The following is a 21,382-nucleotide window of genomic DNA, read 5'->3' as shown; positions in this document are numbered from 1 at the left end:
TATATGGATACCACTCTCAAACGTATGGATGAATTGGGAGATTGGGATTGACATATATACACTACTATGTATAAAATAGGTAACTAATGAGAACCTACTGTACAGCACAGGGAACTCTACTTGGTGCTCTATAGTGACCTAAATGGGAAGGAAATCCAAAAAAAGAGGGGATATATGTATATGTATGGCTGATTCACTTTGCTGTACAGGAGAAACTGACACAGCAGTGTAAAGCAACTATACTCCAGCAAAAAATAAATAAATTTTTTAAAAAAGATTCCACCATATGTATAAACCACATTTTGTTTATCCATTCATCCATCAATGGACACTTGGGGTGCTTCAACCTTTTGGCTATTGCGAATAATGTTGGTATAAACGTGGATGTACAGATACCTTTTCCAGACCCTATTTTCAATTCTTTTGGGTATACAGTTGACCCTTGAACAACATGGGTTTGAACTGTGCTAGTCCACTTATACGCAGATTTTTTCAATAAATACTACAGTTCTACACTGCAGTTGATCTGCAGTTGATTGATTCCACAGATGTGGAGCTGTAGATACAGAGAAACTTGATACCCACAGCTGGTCCTGGAACCATATGCTGCAGACACCTAGAGACAACTGTATACCCAGAAGAACTGCTGGATCTCATGGTAATTCTATTTTTAATCTGGGGGGGAACAGTCATACCATTTTCCATAGCAGCAGCACCATTTTACTTTCCCTCCAAAAGTGTACAAGGGTTTCAATTGTTCACACATTCTTGCCAACACTTATTTTCTGCGGTTGTTTTTTTTTTTTAATAGCAGCCATCCTAATGGATGTGAGGTGGTTACAACCATCTTATTAGCACTTCTGAGCCTCCAATTTCCTCATCTGTAAAATGAGCGTGTTGGGCTAGATGATCCCCAAGGAGCTCAAATTTCGTGATTCTATGAATTGGAGGAGAATTAGGTTGATTTACTGGGAAAACTCAGGTCATTTACTCATTCTGAGGCTCACATTCCCTAACTATAGTCACAGCACTGACACCCACTCTGGATATGGTTTCAAGTAAAACACAGACTGAAATTCAAGTGCAAGGAGCATTAACTTAATGGGAAAGTTTAAGAGAGCCTGGTCCCAGCCATCCGTGGCAAGGACATGGATACCACTGGATGCTGAAGGCGACTGGTCGACACAAGTGGAGCGAATTTCACATGCCACTGGTCTTCCCACAGGTGGGTTAATTATTAGCAATGACTATAATGAGGACACCTTCTACTCATTGTTCAACTTTCACTTACACTCATATAAAGGGATAAATTGATTGCAACTAAATTTTTTTTTAATGGTCAGGCTGGGAGGGCAGAGACAGATGGTCATTTCCCTGGGAAATTTGTTATGTTTTTCTCATGTGGGGTGAATCCTCCCCACTCTCAAATACAACGGCTAACACTTGAAAGAGAAAATGTATTTTCTTCAATGAGACACCCTGAAGAAGAGTCACCAGTAAGTCCCCAAGAAGAATACTGTTTTTACAAACAGGTGAACAAAGGCAAGCAGGATGATTTGCAGAAAATCCAGAAACACCAAAAACAGAATCCAGGACTCCTGAACTCACAGCCCAATACTGTTTGCAAATTTAGTTCCTCCTCTATAAAGGAATTATTATTATCACATCTTTCATGAATAACAACAAAAAAATCTATTAATATGGATGTGTATAGACTTTAGCTCCATGTAAATCTGTGTCTTTTTGTAGGAACGCTGCAACATTGTGGACCTCGATGTGGGAAACAAACTTGAGAAGCCTCCTTAACGACCTATTAAGAATCATCTTCCAACATGAAGACCACAACCTCCTCACATTACAAGCATTGAGGGTTGAGTCCCTTATACCTTCCGTGGGTCATCCTGGGAGAATATGGGCAGAAAAAGCTCAGAGAGGGCCACCAAAGTGGGCTAAAAGACATCTGCCCCAAAGAATCAAGATGTATGGAGAAAACAAGAATGACTTTTGTGTCCCTTTTCCACTAGTTTTTAATTATATTATAACTGATTCTAGAAACTGTGTGATCTGACAAATCAGAAAACTGCTGGATATCAGAGGTGACAGACTGGGCAGGAAGAAGAGAGTGCAGGTCCCAGATCAGGGAAAGGAGCAAGCCTGCCCTCTGCTGGCAATCCTGGGTAGTGGCAGTAAGATGTGAGGAGAAGATCTCCACCTTGAGCTGGAGGAACTAGACACACAAAAAAACGAAGACACCCTGCTACAGCAACTTTCATACACAGCAGAAATCTTATGGAAGAGATTGCAGGCCAAAGAGCAAACTTTGATGTTGCCTTAGTGACCATGTCCTGGAACATTCCTTTTTGCAAATGGTGTTGAGAAGGCAATACTGGATGAGACTGAAAAAGAGCTCTATCTAAAAGACTAGGCATGGGCAACGATGTGCATTCATTAGAAACAATTCTCTTCCAACATAAGATATTAAAATATATTTCTATACAGAGTCCATTATAAACATCTACTTGTTCATGCCCTCCCCAGAAAAAAATATTACGTTATTGTTCAATGACATCGAAAGTAAAATCATGACAGAAATCCCAAGAAGCAGGTAGGAAAAAAAAGGTCCTGCAGTCTGGGGAGGGAGATAGGTCAGATTCATATTTAGAACTGAGTAGGTAAAGTTTTACAATGCTGTTAAGGACATATTCTATAAAGACAACACAGCTGAATTATCTGTCTTTGCTATTTTCCTGCTGCCTGGTATATACATTTTCAAACTTTCTTTCTAACGAGAGTGATATCATCTAATTTTCCCTACTCACTTCATCCTCACGTGGAGATAATATTGCACTCTCATTATCGGTTAGTATTATGTACTAAATGTTCACTTATCAAGTAGTTATTGTCAAATAGCCATAACCTCAAACAGCTTTCAATCTAGTTGAGAAGGCAGTTCACAGACACTAGTGTTCTATGTTCAAGAGGCAGTTACACTAGATTAATTCGAGGTTCCCTCTAGCTCTAATTTTATATCCAGAAATACTAGATTACTAAAAGTATCCTAAGTACCTGATGTCCTCGCAGCCTCTGCACCATTATCTCTGCCTGGAACATTTCCCCAGCCCACCTACCCTTGGCCACATAGCACATTTCTGTCATTCTTCTCATTCTAGTTCTTCTTTGAAATGCTTCAAGGAGGATTTGGGTGATTCTCACCTTGGACCCTACTGTCCTTGTACACACAGGCAGTTGCCTACTTTCAGACATAATGTGTTTACTTATCATCTTTTCAACTGAAACACATAAAAGAGGAGCAATCTCCTTGCATGTTATTGGACAAGAGTAAGCCATCCTTTCCCAAAGAGCTAAAGAAGTCTAAAATCCCTAATTATGATCATCTAATATCTCCTCCTCAAATAATCCCATCCCATCAATTTTTGTAAATGTGAGGAACCCCAACTCCAACCTTCTCAACTGCCTTCAAAAGGCAAGTATCCAAATGCTGGTAGAAAGGGCAGCCTCTAAACCTCCCCACAGCAGAAATAATGGCAATAATAGTAAGTAATATGGCCAGACACTGTTCTATAAGCATTTTATATAATTTCACTCAGTTCTCATAACCACCCTACGAAGTGGGTATTATCATCATGTCCCTTTTTTAGCTGATGAGAAAAATGAAGCACAGGGATGTCAAAGAACTTACATGAGACTGCACCTTGAGGAAGTGGCAGAACCAGGATTCAAGCTGTGACAATACAGAGAACGTAAATTTAACATGGTTCTTAGGAAGGCTTAAAAGAGAAAGAGAACTCCCCCTGCTGTCTGTATATACAGTTTTCTTTTGTCACAACTGATAGCAAGGGCACCACCAACCAGGGGAGCCCTGACTGAGTCACCAACTAGTAGAGTGAGTTTCCGCAATGTTTTGTTTTTAACTGAAGTATAGTTGATTTACAATACTGGGTTAGATTTAGGTGTACATCATAGTGATTCGTTTTTTTGTTTTGTTTTTTTGTTTTGCAGATTATATTCGGCAACACTCTTAACTCTTCTGCCTCACTTTGCCCAGCCCTAAGGTTGGGAGTAAACAGAAATCAGATTTAAGTTCTCTTTCAGCTCTAAATTACTATGACTTTGAGATTCAGATGTTTTTCTCTAAAAACCAGTTCTCTCTGTAATGTGCACAAGAAACAGCTACTGTTTTGTTTTTTTCCAAAGCCACAAGAATCTCTCAGGGGCTTCCCTGGTGGTGCAGTGTTTAAGAATCCGCCTGCCAGTGCAGGGGACGCAGGTTCCAGCCCTGGTCCGGGAAGATCCCACATGCCGCGGAGCAACTAAGCCCCAAGTGCCACAACTACTGAGCCTGCGCTCTAGAGCCCGTGAGCCACAGCTACTGAGCCCACGTGCCACAACTACTGAAGCCCATGTGCCTAGAGCCCATGCTCCACAACAAGAGAAGCCACCACAATGAGAAGCCCGCACACCGCAACAAATAGTAGCCCCACTCGCCGCAACCAGAGAAAGCCGGCACGCAGCAACGAAGACCCAACACAGCCAAAAATAAATAAATAAATTTATAAAAAAAAAGAATCTCTCAGAAGTTAGAGGTTCAAAAGCTATACAGTACTTTCAAATATTTCACAAATTTGCAGTAAGGATAAGAATAAGTAAATTATGACAAAATGAAAAACAAAACTCAGCTGCAAGACACTAAGAGTTTAAAGAAAATGAGAGGTGGGTTTCCCTGGTGGCACAGTGGTTGAGAATCTGCCTGCCAATGCAGGGGACACGGGTTTGAGCCCTGGTCTGGGAAGATCCCACATGCCGCGGAGCAACTAGGCCCAAGAGCCACAACTACTGAGCCTGCGCATCTGGAGCCTGTGCTCCGCAACAAGAGAGGCTGCGATAGTGAGAGGCCCACGCACCGCGATGAAGAGTGGCCGCCGCTTGCCACAACTAGAGAAAGCCCTCGCACAGAAACAAAGACCCAACACAGCCAAAAATAAATAAATAAATTTTTTTTAAAAAAAGTTAAACAAACAAAAAAAAAAGAAAATGAGAGGAAACTTGCTAAAATATGTTGTAAGCAATAATAATCCAATTTCTTTCACCTAGTCATAGTCTTACTTTAGGGCAGACCACGCTGCTAATTATATATCAAAACAAACCTAAATCTGTTATCAATATTAACAAATTTATACCAAAAGTCACAACTCTGCAACCAAGTTCCAAAGTTAAGGCACATCCACCTTAATCTAAATGCTAACTTGTTTATATGTCAATTATATTTCAATAAAGCTGAAAAAATACTAATTTCTTTCCATCTAGCAAAACAAATGAGAGCTTATGAAAAAGGAATACATACATCTGGGTTAAGAAGGAAGACTCAAAAAAAATTCCATCTAATTTTGGTCCCCACCAAAATCACACTAAAAATACAGTTAAGAGATTTTTGTTTATCATAACCCACAAGGACCAAGAAGTAAAAAAACAAAAAGCATCAGAGACAACAGCAATAGAATTTTGAAGGTGAAAAAACATATGGACAAGTAGAAATTGACTTAGCAGATCCTAGAAAGCCAAATCCCCAAATCGCACGGGAAAGTGGAAATCCAACCTCTATTACACCACATATTCCACAAAAGACTCAGAGACAGGCAGCCAGGCTTCATAAGGAGAATTGGGAGAAAGCTGTTGAGAGAAGCAGTTGGATCCCTATATCCTCTCCTCTACTTCATGAGGCTGGACAATTACTCCTCTTCCATCCCTGCAAAAGACTGAAGGTTTCATTTCTGAAAAGGGTTAAAACAGAGTTGCCAGACAACCAGCTGAGGGTGGGAACCTTACCTAAAACAGAGGGAATCCAGTGACCATATGCACACTGAATGCTGAGTGCAGAGACCCAGCTCTTAGCCCCACAGACCTTCACCATCCGGGCAGGAAGTCAGAGGACTCTTCCCTGAGGACTCTGACCAGCTCCACAAGAAAAACCTGGAGACACTGACCTGGGGGGCCCTATAAGAAAGGGCCCATCCAGATGACACTCCAGTAAAGCTCAAGGTCCACAAGCTCTACTGGGTGAGCTCAGAGTTCAACTCATTCTTTTAGATTCTCACACTTAACGAGCAGACAGTCAAGGATCACTGGATATCCGGGGAAAGACTTGAATTATAACAGCATTTTGAAGGTTTCTTTCCTCCCTGGATAATCTATTTCCTCCAAATTATTATTTTCTGTTTGTCTGTTTTAGTCTCTATCATTAATATCCTTAGAGCAATAAGAAAATAGATTGCATCTATGAAATAAGAACAGAATACCATATATATACATGAAACATTCAACTAACTTAAAAAAGAGGTCTCAATAACAGGAGTGGGAAATAAAGTTGCGATAATCTCTGAGTAAGTAAAGCAAAATAAATAAATAAACAACAGATATAGAGAATAAGACAAGAATATTACAGAACTAGTCCAGACGTTCCGACAGCCAAACAACAGAATTCCAGAAAGAGGAAAAAGGAAAAAATAAAAGGAGAGAGGAAAAGCATCAAAGAATTAATTCACATACATTTTTCAGAACTGAAAGACACAGTTGCCTGATCGAAAGAGCCCGTCTAGACCCAGCACAGTGGGTGAAAATAGACCCACACCAAGCAACATGATCGTGAATTCCAGAAGACCAAGTACAAAGAGAGATCCCACAAGCTTTCAAAGAGGAAAAACAAACAGTCCAGTACAAAGAATAAGGTATCAGAAAGGCTCTAGACTTCTCTAGACCAACAATGAAAGCAAGGCAATAAAACAGGTATAGAAATGTCAATTAAAGCAAGGATATAATAAAGATATTTTCATTCCTGCACAATTTCCCAAAATTTACCTCACAGGCACCCTTCCTCAAGGGGATATGGGCAATGATACTAAAAAAAAAAAAGAAAGAAAGAAGAAAACACAGGACACAGGAAGTAACAGATCCAACACAGGAGAAAAAGAGAGCCTCCAGGCTGAGAGGGAAGAGAGATCCCAAGATCATGGGTGTGCATGAGACAGGGCACAACAGGCAACGGTTGTGTTGACTGCAGTCAACACAAGATGCTTCCTGCTATTGGACCCTCTTTCTAACTCGAAGAGAGAATGCCCAGGTGAGCTGGTCCAGATTCTCACCTGTGCTTGTTTATCTCACAGTGTGCTGATGAAGTGCCTGTTCTCCACTCCCCTCCATGCCCACAAAAGTGTTCTGCTTGGACCTACTTCTGAGAGCAAGAGCAAGGCCATGTTGGCGAACTTCAAATCAAAAATAAGCAGCAGTCCACTCCTCCAGCTTAGCTGATCATTCACCAACTAGCCCAAAACACAGCCCTGGCAGGTGCCACAGGACTTGCCCTCTGACTCCCCCAGAAGGGGCTCCTGTGAATTCTCTGAGGAACCCAACATCAGACTGTGACCCAGAAACGGTTTGGTTTACCTTTTCAGAGCTTTTCTCTAACAGAGGCAGCAACGTTACCCTTTCCCTACACAACTAGGCATGGGCTTGCTACTCAGCTTTTCAAAACTATATGTTGTTTAGGAATATGTACAAGAGGCAGAAAAACTATAAAGAGAAGCAAGGGAATAATTAACACAAACGCAGGGGAGAAAGGAGATTTCAGCCAGGGAGGAACACACAAGGGCTTCTAATGTGCCAGTAATATTTATTACTCAATCTTCATAGGTAGATATCCACATACATAGATTTTGCTTATTTTTTAATATATATACATGTATTAGAATACTCTTCTTTATGGTGATGCATTCTATAATAGATATCTTAAATAGTAAGTGAATTTCTATTTAAATCAGTGATATTGTTTTAATATTGTGGAACACTAAAGGAACCAAAAAAAATTCTTAAAATTGTTATGCCTATAAATGTGAAAATTTACGTGAAATGGGCAAATTGTATGTAATTTACCAAAGCTGATATAAAAAGAAATAGAAAATACAAATAATCCTATAATTTTTTAAGTTGTCATAATTTAAAACCTTCCTATGAAGGAAACTTCAGGCCCAAATATTTTACCAGTGAATTCTACCAAACGTTTATGAAAGAAATAATTCCAGTCTTACACAATCTCTTCCAAAGAATGGAAAAAGAGGGCACTCTGTAACTTCTTTTATGAGACTCCCAAAACTTGACAAGAGCATTACAAGAAAGGAAAATCATTAAGATAATCTCACTCATGAACATAGCCACAAAAAATCATAAACAAAATATTAGCAAAACAAATCTAGCAATGTATATATGTATGTATGTACATATACATATTGTGTGTGTATATATATATGTGTGTATATATGCATGTGTATATTATATGTGTGTATATATATATCTCATGACCTAGGTAGGATTTTTTTCAAGAATACAAAGTTGTTTTACCATTCAACAAAAATATAAAATTCAACATATTATCTCAATACAGCAATAAAGTATGTGATAAAATTCAGCATCTTAGCAAATTGGATGAGAGAGTTTTCTTAATTTGATAAAGGATTTCTACAGAAAACTTTCAGCAAACATTGTACTTAATGGTGAAATGATAAAAAGAAAACTTTCCTTCTGAGGTTGTACATGAGACAAAAATTCTCATCTTATTTTCACTACTTCTATTCAAGATTAAACCGGAGGTCCTAGCCAGTACACAAGATGAGAAAAATAAATGAAAAGATGGTAAAGAAATCCATAAAACTGACAGTATTCACAGATGATAAAGATTATGTACTTAGAAAAAACAAATGATTTTACAAATAAAGTATTAGAATCAACAAAAGAAAAAGTAAGATTACTGGATATAGTACCAATATGCAGATAACAATCATACTTCTATGTACTAGAAACAAATAGAAAATGAATTTCTTAAAAGATACCAATTTAAAATACCATCAAGAAAACTCAATTACCTAAGAATAAATATAGTAAAAGATATGTAAGACCTCCACATAGAAAACTGTAAAATATTATTCAAATAAATTTGAATAATAATTTTAAATACCATAGTTATGGATTGGAGGACCCAACATTGTAAAGATGTCAATTCTCCCCTAAAAGCCAATAATAAGCAAAACAATCCTGAAGAAGAACAAGGTGTAAGAACCTACACTATCAGAGAGTAAGAGTTATTATAAAGCACGGTAATTAAGACAGTGTTGCATTGGCTCAAGGATAGACAAATAAAACAACAAAATAGGATAAGAGCCCCCAAATAGACCCACACACATAGAAATTTATATAAAAATCGCACCACAGAGCAGTGGTAAAAGGATGGTCTCTGATAAACCGTGCTGAGTCAATTAGATGTCCAAATGGACAAAAATGAATTTTATTTTTCTGGACAAAAATGAAATTTGACTCCTTTCTCATTTCACGTGAACAAAATGAATCAATTCTAGGTGGCTCTTGATCTGAAAACAAAATAATAAAGCTTCCTGAAAAATATAGCGGGAGAATAGAAAGCACCAGCTATAAAGGCAGGACTGGTTACCTAACCTGTGGGACCCCTTGTTCAAAAATCACTAAGAAAAGCAACAGCAGAGCATTAAACCAAGTGTAGGGCCCTAAGGAGCATGGGCCCCACGTGACTACACAGATCACATGCCTGTGAAGCTGGCCCTGCAAGAAGCTAAAAGACTAGTAAATTGGACTACATAAAAACTAAGAACTCTCGTTCATCAAACGACACTTTTTTTTTTTAAACTGTTCCATCTCCTTTTATTACAATCCTGTCCTTGTGTTCCAGAACGAATAGCTATTTAATACACACACCACTCCTAAAATGGATCTTAACAGTCCCATTTCTTTCTCAGTCTATTAAATCAAAAGGAAAAAAAAATCAAAAAAAAAAAAAAATCACCTGGTTTAGTACATCCCAGGAACAGCACCTTTACTAAACAACAGGAAACAAAACATGCCAGAAATCTGACCAAATACACAAAGCAGCAGGTGAGATGCCTGATAGGAAAGAATGACTCCCAATGGAATGTTCATAGATGCCCTCTAGATGACACTCTTAAGAGAGTGAAAATGCAAGCCAAAAAAGTGGGAGAAGGTATTTGCATCACATGTATCTGACAAAGACTCATATTCAGAATACATAAAGAATTCCTACAAATCTATAAGAAAAAGGAGACAATCCTTTTCTTAGGAGACAATTAGCCAGTAAACATATGAAGAGGTGCTGAACCACATTAGTAATCAGCAAAATGAAAATGAAAATCACGCAGCCACTAAAACACTCACTAGAAGAGTTAAAGGACTGACAACACCAACACCAATTGTTGGCCGCTCCAAATCTGCCTTTTCCTGTTGGCTTTTTTTTTCCCCTATGGCACTTATCACCTTAACACCTCCTTACATACCTTAAAAAAAGGGTTGAGTCTTAGTAAGCATGTGACCCAACTAGGTCAAGGAAAGTGAATTATGGGACTTTCTGGAGCTACGGAAAAAGATGTTCTTTTTGGTAAGTTTGCTGATTTGGAGCTGCTGTTGTTGGCCATTTTGGTGTTGTCCAATACAAAGGAAAGCACAGCTAAGAGATGAAGTCATATTTTTAAAGATACTCTCTGAGCACCTGTATTTACCTGACTTAGCTACACCTGAAGGCACATCCTTGGACTTTTAATTATGTAAGCCCATCAATTTCCTTTATTGCTTAAATCAGTTTGAGTTGTGTTTCTGTACTCACAACTGAAAGAAGATTCGTCACTATTACAATGTGGTGACAAAGCACAATGGTAGACTGAAAAATAGTGCATTAATCATTCAAAATTATGTTTATGAATAATTTATGCCAATGGCACCAGCTTATAATATGTTACATGAAAAAGGCAGGATACAGAAATATTATACAGTACACCGACTTTGGAAAAACTTCATATTAAAAAACCACTTGAATAAAAATTCAAAAACATTAAGAGACTGTCTTTAGAAAATGGTATTTCCTCTTCTTTTTACACTTCTGTATTTTCCAAAGTTTCCTTATTATTATATTTTAACACTTTTTGTTAAGATATAATTCACATACCATAAAATTCACCCTTTCAAACTGTACAATTTAGTGATTTTTAGTATATTCACAGAATTCTTAAACTTGCAGGTGATCCTTTGAAAAATGTATGTTTTTCAGACCTTCCTTTTAAAATGTTTGCCTTTTAACTTATCTTGGGAATGATGTATTGAATTTGGAAATTGTAGCTACCAGTGGATGTGTGGCATTTTTAGGAATTCACCCATCTGCATTTTTCTCCTTATTATATTCTGGTAGTATTTTCAGGCAACATGTTATTTTGCTTGTAACATGTATGAATCATACACAAATCATAATGGTATGAGCCACTTTGTTCTATATTTTTGTACAAGAACTCAATTTTTTTTTCACTTTTTATTATGGAAACTTTCAAACATACATAAAAGTACAGAAGATAGTACAATAAGCCCCATGTACCCTTTATCCACCTATAATGATCGTCAAATTATAGCTTTTTTTAATCAACTGTTTTGAAACAAAAAAACAAACCCATCACCGCTATCTGACAGCACAACATTTTCATCACCCCAGCAAGAAACCCATGCCATTAGCAGTCATTTCCTATTCTCCCTACCCGCAAGCCCTGGCAATGACTAATTTACTTTCTATTTCTATGGATTTGTCTATTCTGAACATTTCAAATAGAATCATAAAGTATGTGGACTTTTGTGCCTGCTTTTTTCACTTAGCATCATGTTTTCAAGGGTCATCCATGTTGTAACATGAATTAGTAACTTCATTCCTGTTTATGGCTGAATAATATTCCATCATATGGATGTATCACATTTGTTTATCCATTCATCCATTGACAGTCATTTGGGTTGTTACCATTTTTTGGCTATTATAAAAAAAACTGCTATGAACATTCATGTACCAATTATCTGTGGGGATATACATCTCCAATTCTCTTGGGTAAATACCTAGGAGTAGATGGCTGGTTGAGTGCATTACTTTTATAATTTTTTAAAAAACAATGAGAATTGTTTCTTAGTGGAAAATGTTGAATGTCAGTGATACCAAACTCAGGGTCACACAAATTCCTTCTTCTGCCGCAGAGGACAAGGTACTACTGTAGAGAAGAGACCCATAGAAAAAGAAGAACAAAGACCACTCACTATTTGACAAAGTATCAGTCTCTACCAGGCATTTATGATAGCAAGATTTAATCATATTATCAGGATGCCAGGGTGGACACATTAATAAAATGAGTCTATAAGCTGCCTAAAATTCCTGTACTTATAGACCAGGCTAAAATAAAGATAATATTTCCATTTACATTCACGTTTTTTTTCATGCTTTTCTCTTTTCAGTTTTCCACCGCTAGATTTTATCACTTGATCTATAACACCTTTCACAAACTCAACCAGCATAACAAACATTTAATATACCAATGCAGAAAACTGTAGAACTAGGCAATGCTGATCATTAAGATGGCCTCCCTTCTGTTTTCAGGAAAAATATTTAAACCATGGGATAAGCAAACTACTTAAAAATCTTAACATCAGAATCAAACCCCCGGCCAAATATTCACCTTATTCTTCCCATCATCTTAATGCCTTTGGGTAGATTTTCCTGCCCACCACACTACATTTGTTCCATAATCCAGCTGGCCAAGAAAAGATATTTACTTCACATGCAAACTATGCTAAAGCAGTATATTCTAATAAACCTGAAACTCTGTATTATATCCTTCGTATGTTACAAATTTCTTATTGCTCCAACAGTAATCCAGTATTATAGAAGTATCAATCTAATTGCTAAGAAAAAGCAGACCCCTCTTATGTTTACGGTACAAAGAGTGAAGTTTTGAGATACCTATCTTCAAATTCCTTCTCAACCACTAGGCAAACTACCTAAACTTTCTGAATCTCAATTTCCCAATAAAATGTGCCTAAAGACAATATACTTTTGGAATTGCTATGAGAGATAAAACCAACACTTTCACATAAAGCACATACTTAGTGAATAGTAGCTGCTGATACCATTCTTATTATTAATTTTAAGATTAATATTGAAGTGGTTATACTATGGTTACCCTTAGATAAACGGTAAAATTTAGGGAAAAAAATCTGCTGTTCTATAAGGCAAATATTGATCCTGCTCTTATTCTCACCCCAGTTTGAAAATAAAGGGATTCTACCATAAGGCTTGGTGTAGAAAATCAAAAAGTCTAAGCAGTTGCATCACCTGTGTTAGAAATAAAAATGATCTAGTCATTTTGGTTCATAATCCACACTTTCTGAATCATCATCCACTTATGATTCTTATTTCAAAATTAATATATCCCCTTTGGTGTATCAACAGGAAATAATCCATTTTAATAAAAGATTAAAATTGTTTAATTCTATAATATGACCCTGTTTTTGTAAAACTAACAACAATAAAAATATTTCATGTACATGTAAAAAGAAAATTGTTTAATTCTATAGCATGTTATAAAAGGGGAAAAGTCACTTACAGAAAGAATCATAAGCACTGAATCCATATGGAGGGGAAAATAGGGGTTATCTGACTTTTGCACATTAAATGCAAACAATTCAACACGTATGCTGTAATTCAATGCATCACTGACAGTCACCACTAAACTGAAAGTTCAGTGACTAATCTAATTAAACATATTTGTTATTAGTTGACTTTGAGGAAAGAGGACAAATGGGTAACTACTGGAATCAGGCATTTAGTCACTAAACCTCTAACCTCTGGGGCTTCTCTGGTGGCGCAGTGGTTAAGAATCCACCTGCCAATGGAGGGGACACAGGTTCGAGCCCTGGTCTGGGAAGGTCTCACATGCCGTGGAGCAACTAAGCCCGTGCGCCACAACTACTGAGCCTGCATGCTAGAGCCCGCGAGCCACAACTACTGAGCCCATGTGCCACAACTACTGAAGCCTGCGCGCCTACGGGCCGCACTCTGCAACAAGAGAAGCCACGGCAATGAGAAGCCCGCGCACCGCATCAAAGAGTAGCCCCCGCTCACCACAATTAGAGAAAGCCCGCGCGCAGCAACGAAGACCCAATGCAGCCAAAAATAAACTAATTAATTAATTAATTTTTAAAAAAATCTAACCTCTGGAGTTCTCAAATGGATAAATAACCATTTAGTCAAATTTCTAACAACGTCTACATCATAATACTTTATCATATGATGAGAATGATAATTCTAATACACTGTTATTTCTTAATTCAACAAAAAAAAACCATTCTGTTCCATTTAATAGAGTCTTATTACCCAGGTAAGAACTGAAATCCAAGGAAAGGAGCCATTAACCCCATATTCTCTGACATGCAAAACTCTGGATTTAAAGAGACAAAAAATCTAAAATACATAGGAATGCTGCACCCACAAATCCACAAATTAAATCGGGGCATGTGGACACATTTTTCTAAAAAGACATAAAAGCCGGTCCTTTCATCAGTCAAGCAAAGTGAAATTCTAAATGATTATCAGTCTCTGGTAATTACCAGTCTGTGATCCTGTGCTAGCCTGACATTCCTCTCTGTCCCCTGACACTGGCTCCAATGCCCCCCCTTATACTTTCCCACACATCCAAATCCATGCATTTACCACTTTGTGCTTTTAACTTCTGGTACAAACAATGGGAAGATGAAAACACAGTTGAAAAGAGAAAAATCAAAATCAAAACATTTCAAAATAAAAAGGGAAAATAATACTATTTTTACTGGACACTAGTGAATCAACCAGAATCCATGGAAAAATATCAAATACTTATAACACATGACAACTTTTTGTATACATACACATATATAGATATACATGTACTATATGGTATACATGTGTATCTATATATGTACATGTATATCTATATATCTCTACCTATTTCAGACAAGTGTCTGGCTCTGGGGAAAACCCTATTCAAAACCAGTCTACTCAATTATATTCCTGCTTCTTGTATGGACTATTACATCATTATAACAATAAAGAAGTATTCCGTTTAATACACATTAGGTTGAAACCTTCCTCAGTAAACAACATAATAATAATTTGGGGATAACAGTGATATAATAAAAGGAGAGGAAGAAAACAGTATTTTCTTTTAATAACAAACATAAGAATGGAATTTAAGTCATTAATTTTATTATCTGAAGCTAATCAAGCCCTAAAAATTGTTTTACGAAAACAGACACATCTTCATTTGGAATTTAAAAAAAAACTCTATGAAGTGTCACGTTACATACAAAATGTGACAGGGTAAAGGAAAAAGAAAAGGCAACTTTCACATGCACCTAAAAAGCTGCCACGGGCATTCTGTCAAAACACATTATCGTGCCTCTGTTTACCATACCTGAACATACTGTTCTGCCGCGCTGCATGTTAATAAAAAATAAAAAACAAAAATAGGGAAACATTAGCAGAATAAAACATAAAAGTCTTGCATGGAGAATTAAAAAATAAATTCACAAGCTTTTATATCCAGTATCTAACATGGATTAGTAAGTTAATATTTTGTTTTTAACTCAGTTAATAAACCATGCATCTCTTACTTATGAATGGATTACCCACGAGACAGGTTTAATTTGTTAAAATAATTTGTCCTTTTCGGATTTCAGAGCAAGTTGTAGATCCTGTTCCGAGAGTCTCCTTCTTTTAAATCAATTGTTTAATTCACTTATTAGAGCAACACAGCATAAGAAAGTAGAGACATGCCTTTCAGGTTGTGTCTCTTTGCTGCTGTTTTAAAAATAAAGATTTTAGTCATTATGTAGCATCAGGCAAAAATAACCATTGTCAAAGTGAAGTGCTACCTCAAATCTAGAATAAAACTAACTACACTGTAACATCAGACATGTCATATACATTTTAACTGAAAAATATAGGAAGCTGTCTGAGTTGTTCATCATTCTTAGTTCTGAAGGTATAGACTTCCATTTAAAACTTCTCAATACATATATTCAAAAGCATAATGACTACTGGCGTGGCTTCACTAACATTCCGGTCCCACGTGGCAAAAGGGCTTACCCCAATCCAGCACTTACTTCTCTTCTGAGACACAGCCTGCAGGCACGCCGTCACAACATCGCAGTTCCTCTGTACTTTGTGCACAAGCCTATCTTTCTGCTTCAGCTGCCGAAGTAATTTCGCCGACTGAATGCCAATCCTGTACTTTAGCTCTCCAAGGATCATCTTCAGTTCATTTGTGTCTATCAGTAAAGAAAAAGGAAAATAGAACAATAAATACCTTGAGAGGAATACAAATTCCAATGTGATACCAATCGTGAGATAAATCTCTGGAATATCCATTTAAACCAAGTAATCCTGGATTCTCACCCAGGATTACATGTAAACATTCAGCTAAAAGATTCTGATGAAATAAGTCACTCATGTATTAATATTTCTTGCCCTGTCCATGCAAAGACTGTAAGAAAATTTTATTCTTGAGGCTACTTGTAACATGTAAGCAAAGACTCCAGCTCTGGTTTCAAATTTATGTTTCATTGACTTAAAATTGGCATGTATTTTTTCTATCATTAAAGTGCTCAGATGGTAAGCTTACAAGAAAAGAATCTTTAGTCTGTTAAATCAATGATACATCTAACAGCTGATAACGAATGTTTTTTAAAAGCACTCACTTTGGTAGATGATCAGTTAAAAGTAAGTAATATTACCACATTTTCTAATATAGATAAATGTAGTGATAATGGTTTTCTTTTAAATATACAGTCTTCCCATAGCTTGACACTGAGTACAACATTTCATCTTCACATATGGTAGAAAATATGTCCTTTGAACAGATAAATAAAAGACAGTTCGCATCTATAAAACTAATATTCTCAACAGCAGTTTTTCTACAAATGAAAAAAGACTTGGGAATCAGAAGTGACCACAACATTTATACGAATAATCATTACAATTTGGGAGTCTCGTTTGTCATACTGCATTATTAGTATGACTAATGTTGTACTTCATTAGTCACCATACTGTGACCTGCCAGGCAGGCAAAGCCTTCCACTCGGCGAGGCACAGGCTAGGCCCTCGTTAGAGGTCCTGTGTGGGGTTTGGATCTACTCATTTTGAAAGGGATTTGGAGAAACTAGACAGGATCAGAAGAGAACAAAAGAAGTGTGCAAAAGTAAGAAAAACATTGCAGAGATCACAGGAAGTGAACTGTCCGGGTCTGTGTCAGAGAAGTGGGTGAGGGTTGCTTTAACAGCTGTCATACTTGATTGACCTCATTATGGAAAATGCATTTGACCTTGAGTTAAAAAGAATTGCCTTTGGATCAATCCACTTATCTGTGTGATCTCAGGCAAGGCAGTGCTCCAAGTCTCAAATTCTACAAGATTATTCTGAGAAACAAATGTGAATAGCCTTTATAAACATTAATATAAAGAGCACTAAAGTAAGAATAAGGAATTACTGTGAAGAAGAAAACAAGAGCCAGCTATTTCTCTCACCTTGAGTTCAAATGTGGTGAGATATAATGAGAAGTAAGAACACACTTAGGTTAATTGAAAACATTTGGGTTCTTAGGATGATTAAATGTGGAATCGAGCAAAAAGAAGACACCAGAGACTCTTCAATCCCAGATTCCTTCAAATAGAGCAAATTCAAATGTTTAAAGTTTTTCCCTCTATTAACAGAAACAAAAGGGATAGGGATATCATCATCTTATATTCAATTACACTTTCCTTCCACAAAAGAGTCATTTTCGGTGACTCTTCAGATACCTAGAGCTCTGTGATTTTCTGAATGATATGTACTGTCCAATGTAGGAAAAATCTTCAGAGTTGAACTTGAAAATGTCTTTTACAGCAACATCTGCTGGTATATAAATATCTGGAAGACAGAAATAAGGTCTCCTTTATCTTTATTATGTCCCACAGCATCAGCCATAGCTCCTAACACAGTGTTCAATAAATGAGGAAAAATGAGATCATCAACTGACAAACTGGACAATTTCCTCTTTAAGGAATTCCAGTGTATATAATAATAAAAACAATATCTCACATTTATTGCACTTCACACCCATTAACTTACATAACTCTCACTACAGCCCTATGAAGTAGTAGCATTTTCTTTTACTGAAGTATAGTTGATTTACAACATTGTATTGTAATTGTAATACAATATTGTATTGTATTGTAATACAATATTGTATTAGTTTCAGGTATACAGCAAAGTGGTTCAGTTATATATATTTTTAGATTCTTTTCCATTATAGGTTATTACAAGATACTGAATATAATTCCCTGTGCTATAGAGTAAATCCTTGCTGTTCATCTATTTTATATATAGTAGTGCGTATCTGTTAATCCCATACTCTTTAATTTATCCCTCCCCACCCCCTTTCCCCTTTGGTAACCATCAGTTTGTTTTCTGTGTCTGAGTGTCTGTTGCTGTTTTGTAAATAAAGTTATTTGTATTATTTTTTAGATTCCACATATAAGTGATATAATTTTTTTTTTCTCTGCCTGACTATGAAGTAGTAGTATTATTATCCCTATTTGTAGGTGAGGAAAATGAGACTCAGAGAGGTTAAAGAGCTTGCCCAAGGTCACACAACTAGTAAGGAACAGTGGCAGGATATTAACTCAAGCTTTCTAACTCCAAAGTTCACGCCCTTAATGACAACAGTGAAAAGAGCGCTTAGACTTCCTGAGAAACCATTTTGGTGCCTCACTTAAATAAACGACCCACACATGCTAAATATCTAAATAGGTGCTACAACAAAATCCCTAACAGAGGGAACAGCGAATTAATACACAGGTTATCTACATTATAAGAGAGTCTTAACTACATATTATGTTAGGAGGGATATTTTTTTGACCCTGAAAAAAATCAAATAACCTAATCTGTAAAATTATTTAAGTAGACAGCTGTTTCCATTACCTGATTCTTTATTCTTAGTACTCTAATGATGTTTATCGATGAAGGAAAAGGGGTATTATGTGTGTGTTTGTGTGTGTAGGACTATCATAATATGGCACCATGTACATCCTAATAGGGTCGACTACAAGGAAAGAAGAGATTAGCAGATAGTTGACCATGCAGAAAGACTGAGACTTGGGCAAAACTGACTCTTACAGGTCTTATGAATGATTAGTAGAGTGGTCACTTATTTGAAATCTGTATTTCCAAAGCTGTACTGTGACGTCTTCCTTAAACGTTAGCTTGCCAAATTTCCTCTTCCAAAAGGGAAATCACTAATCCACAAAATTCTCTCCGTAATGAAAAGTAAGTAACCTTGTAAAAAACAGAAAGCCAAATCATAAGTCTTCAAAATTGATTCTGTTGGATTCTGAAAGAACTACTGCCCTGCAGAACTCTTGGCATAAACACTCAGAACAGCCAAATAATTGTATAAAATTAAACAGCACAACTCCAGCTAGAGTCCCAGGCGGGGGGGGCGGGGAGGAAGGGGGAAGCCATTTGTAACAATCAGCTGGGAAAAAAATCCTCACCAGGAAGCCAAAAGAGGAAGCTGAAAGCTGTTTACACAGATTTCAGAAAGCAGGCAAATTTATTCCTTTTCTAGTTAGGTTCCGCCCCCTGACCCCACCCCATCCCGGCACCAGCTGGACTGACTTTACAAATAGGAGACAGGAGACCCATCCATAGTATTCTTGTTCCTCCCTTTCCTGGTAATTTAGCACAAGGACATTAACTCAAGAAATGTTATAGTGGCTTAGCATGTTTTTCCACACCTCACTTCATTTTGTAAATTGAGGTCTTGATATATCTATACAAAAAGACAACTGTAATAACTCTGTAAGTGCCTGAAAGGAAATCTATTATGAACAGTTGAGGAAAAAAAAAATCTCAATTAGGACACAGCATCAGTCTGATAACAAAAGAAACAAAATTAGCCTCTCCCCCCAAAGCCAAGGCCATTTTGGGATCGACCTCTCCAACTGAAGGTACCGGCAGTTAAATGCTGTGATAATGACAACGCCCTAGGGCCCTCCACTAATCCTCCACCCAAGGGGGAAAAAAATCCACCTAGTGAGCTTCTTGAAACCAGACGTTCTGAGAAATGGATTTCACACGTTCTGCTTAGAAACTGCATTATTGAATTATTCTGCCTCACTAGTTAAACACTCTCCCAGTGGTGTGGCCAAGGAAGGCGGATTTAAGATAAAATTTTTAAAAAGTGGATTTTTTTTTTTTTAAACCAGCCCTAAGAGTCGCCTCTATTCTCCCAGAGCCCTCTGAGTAACTTCAGATAGACAAATCGGAAACTCCAAACCTGTCTTAACAGCTGTTCTGGTGAAATTAGAACCTGGACTGCCTCTCCCCCTGGGCCTCCACAAACACAAGGAGGATGGGGGACGGGGGGAGGGGGTTGACCCGTTGGTACCATTCCGATAACCGATGCTTCACTCGACAACTCGAGAAGGGATGGGGGGACAATAAGAACTTAGTCATGAATCCGTGACACTGTGGCCAGCCGCGCCAGATCAAAGGAGACGTCCCAAACTTAACCTCTGGGCGCACGGCCCATCAGCACAGGTGCGCACTGGTGAGCCGGAGAGCGCGGACTGTCCCAGCGGGGGCGCGGCTCCGGGAAGCTCCCGGGAACCCCCTCCCCTCGGCCCTCACCTTTCTGCCACAGGTACTGCATCTGGTGCCGCTGGCTCGGCCGCTCCTGCAGTTCCTGCAGCACACGGGAGTCGCCGGCGCCGCCGCGGCCGCCCAGGAACACGTCGGAGCCCGAGGCCTCCGTGGAGCTGTCGAGGCTGTCTCGGCGCCGCTGGCGGCCCCCGGGCCCGCGGCCCCCGCCGGCCGCCTCCTCCTCCTCCGTGTAGCTGTACAGCTCGGTGAGCAACCCGCTCACCAGGGACGCCGTGCAGCTGCCCCGAGGCTCGCCGGGCTCCGGGTCCTCCTCGCCTTCCCAGGAGTCCCGGGAGCCCCGCGTTCGCTCCGCCGGGGGCGCCCCTCGCAGGTTTACAACCAGGGGCACTCTGGGCCCCGCGTCCTCCGGCCTCACCTCAGGCTGCGGGAGCCCCGTCCGGCCCCCGCCGGCGGGCAGGACCTCCATGGCTCTCGCCGCTCCTCCCGCCGTTGCTCCCGCGGCGCCACGGCGCGCCGGCCAGTTCCGGGAGGAGGCGCGGCCTCGGCCCCGCTGGGGGTGTCCTGGGCCGGGCGCAGCGCCAGCGACCTCCGGATCCCCCAAGCGCCCGACCTCCCCCCGGGTCTGTACGCGCGCCGTCTCCCCTCGGCCCCGGGTGGGGAGGATAGGGCGGCGGCCACGCCTCTCGATACCTGGAGACACCTGCAACAGGTGAGGCCAGCCTACGCCCGGGAGCGATCTCTGAAGAGCGTCCAGGAGCAGGATGTGGCCAGAACGAATCAGGATGAAGCCTTTAGCCC

At 38.8% G+C, this 21,382-nt stretch overlaps 1 protein-coding gene across 2 annotated transcripts in view; it reads right to left on the bottom strand.

Annotated features, from left to right (window-relative positions):
• TBC1D30 (TBC1 domain family member 30) overlaps positions 1-21,075 on the bottom strand; it is an 84,305-nt gene extending 63,230 nt beyond the window's left edge. Inside the window, exons 1-2 of one of the 2 annotated variants that reach the window (XM_068561256.1) lie at positions 20,612-21,075; positions 16,048-16,212 (exon numbers count right to left, since the gene is read on the bottom strand). In XM_068561256.1, the coding sequence (XP_068417357.1) occupies positions 16,048-16,212; positions 20,612-21,050 (604 nt within the window). In that variant the 5' untranslated portion in view covers positions 21,051-21,075. The remainder of the gene's footprint in view (positions 1-16,047; positions 16,213-20,611) is intronic. The other variant, XM_068561258.1, reaches the window with a different exon arrangement.
• Between the last annotated feature and the right edge of the window lie 307 nt (positions 21,076-21,382).

This window comes from Eschrichtius robustus, chromosome 13 (assembly GCF_028021215.1).
Source record: "Eschrichtius robustus isolate mEscRob2 chromosome 13, mEscRob2.pri, whole genome shotgun sequence".
NCBI classification, from domain to species: Eukaryota; Metazoa; Chordata; class Mammalia; order Artiodactyla; family Eschrichtiidae; genus Eschrichtius; species Eschrichtius robustus.
The sequence above is the reverse complement of the archived record's forward strand: the minus strand, read 5'-3'. Positions and strand labels throughout refer to the sequence as shown.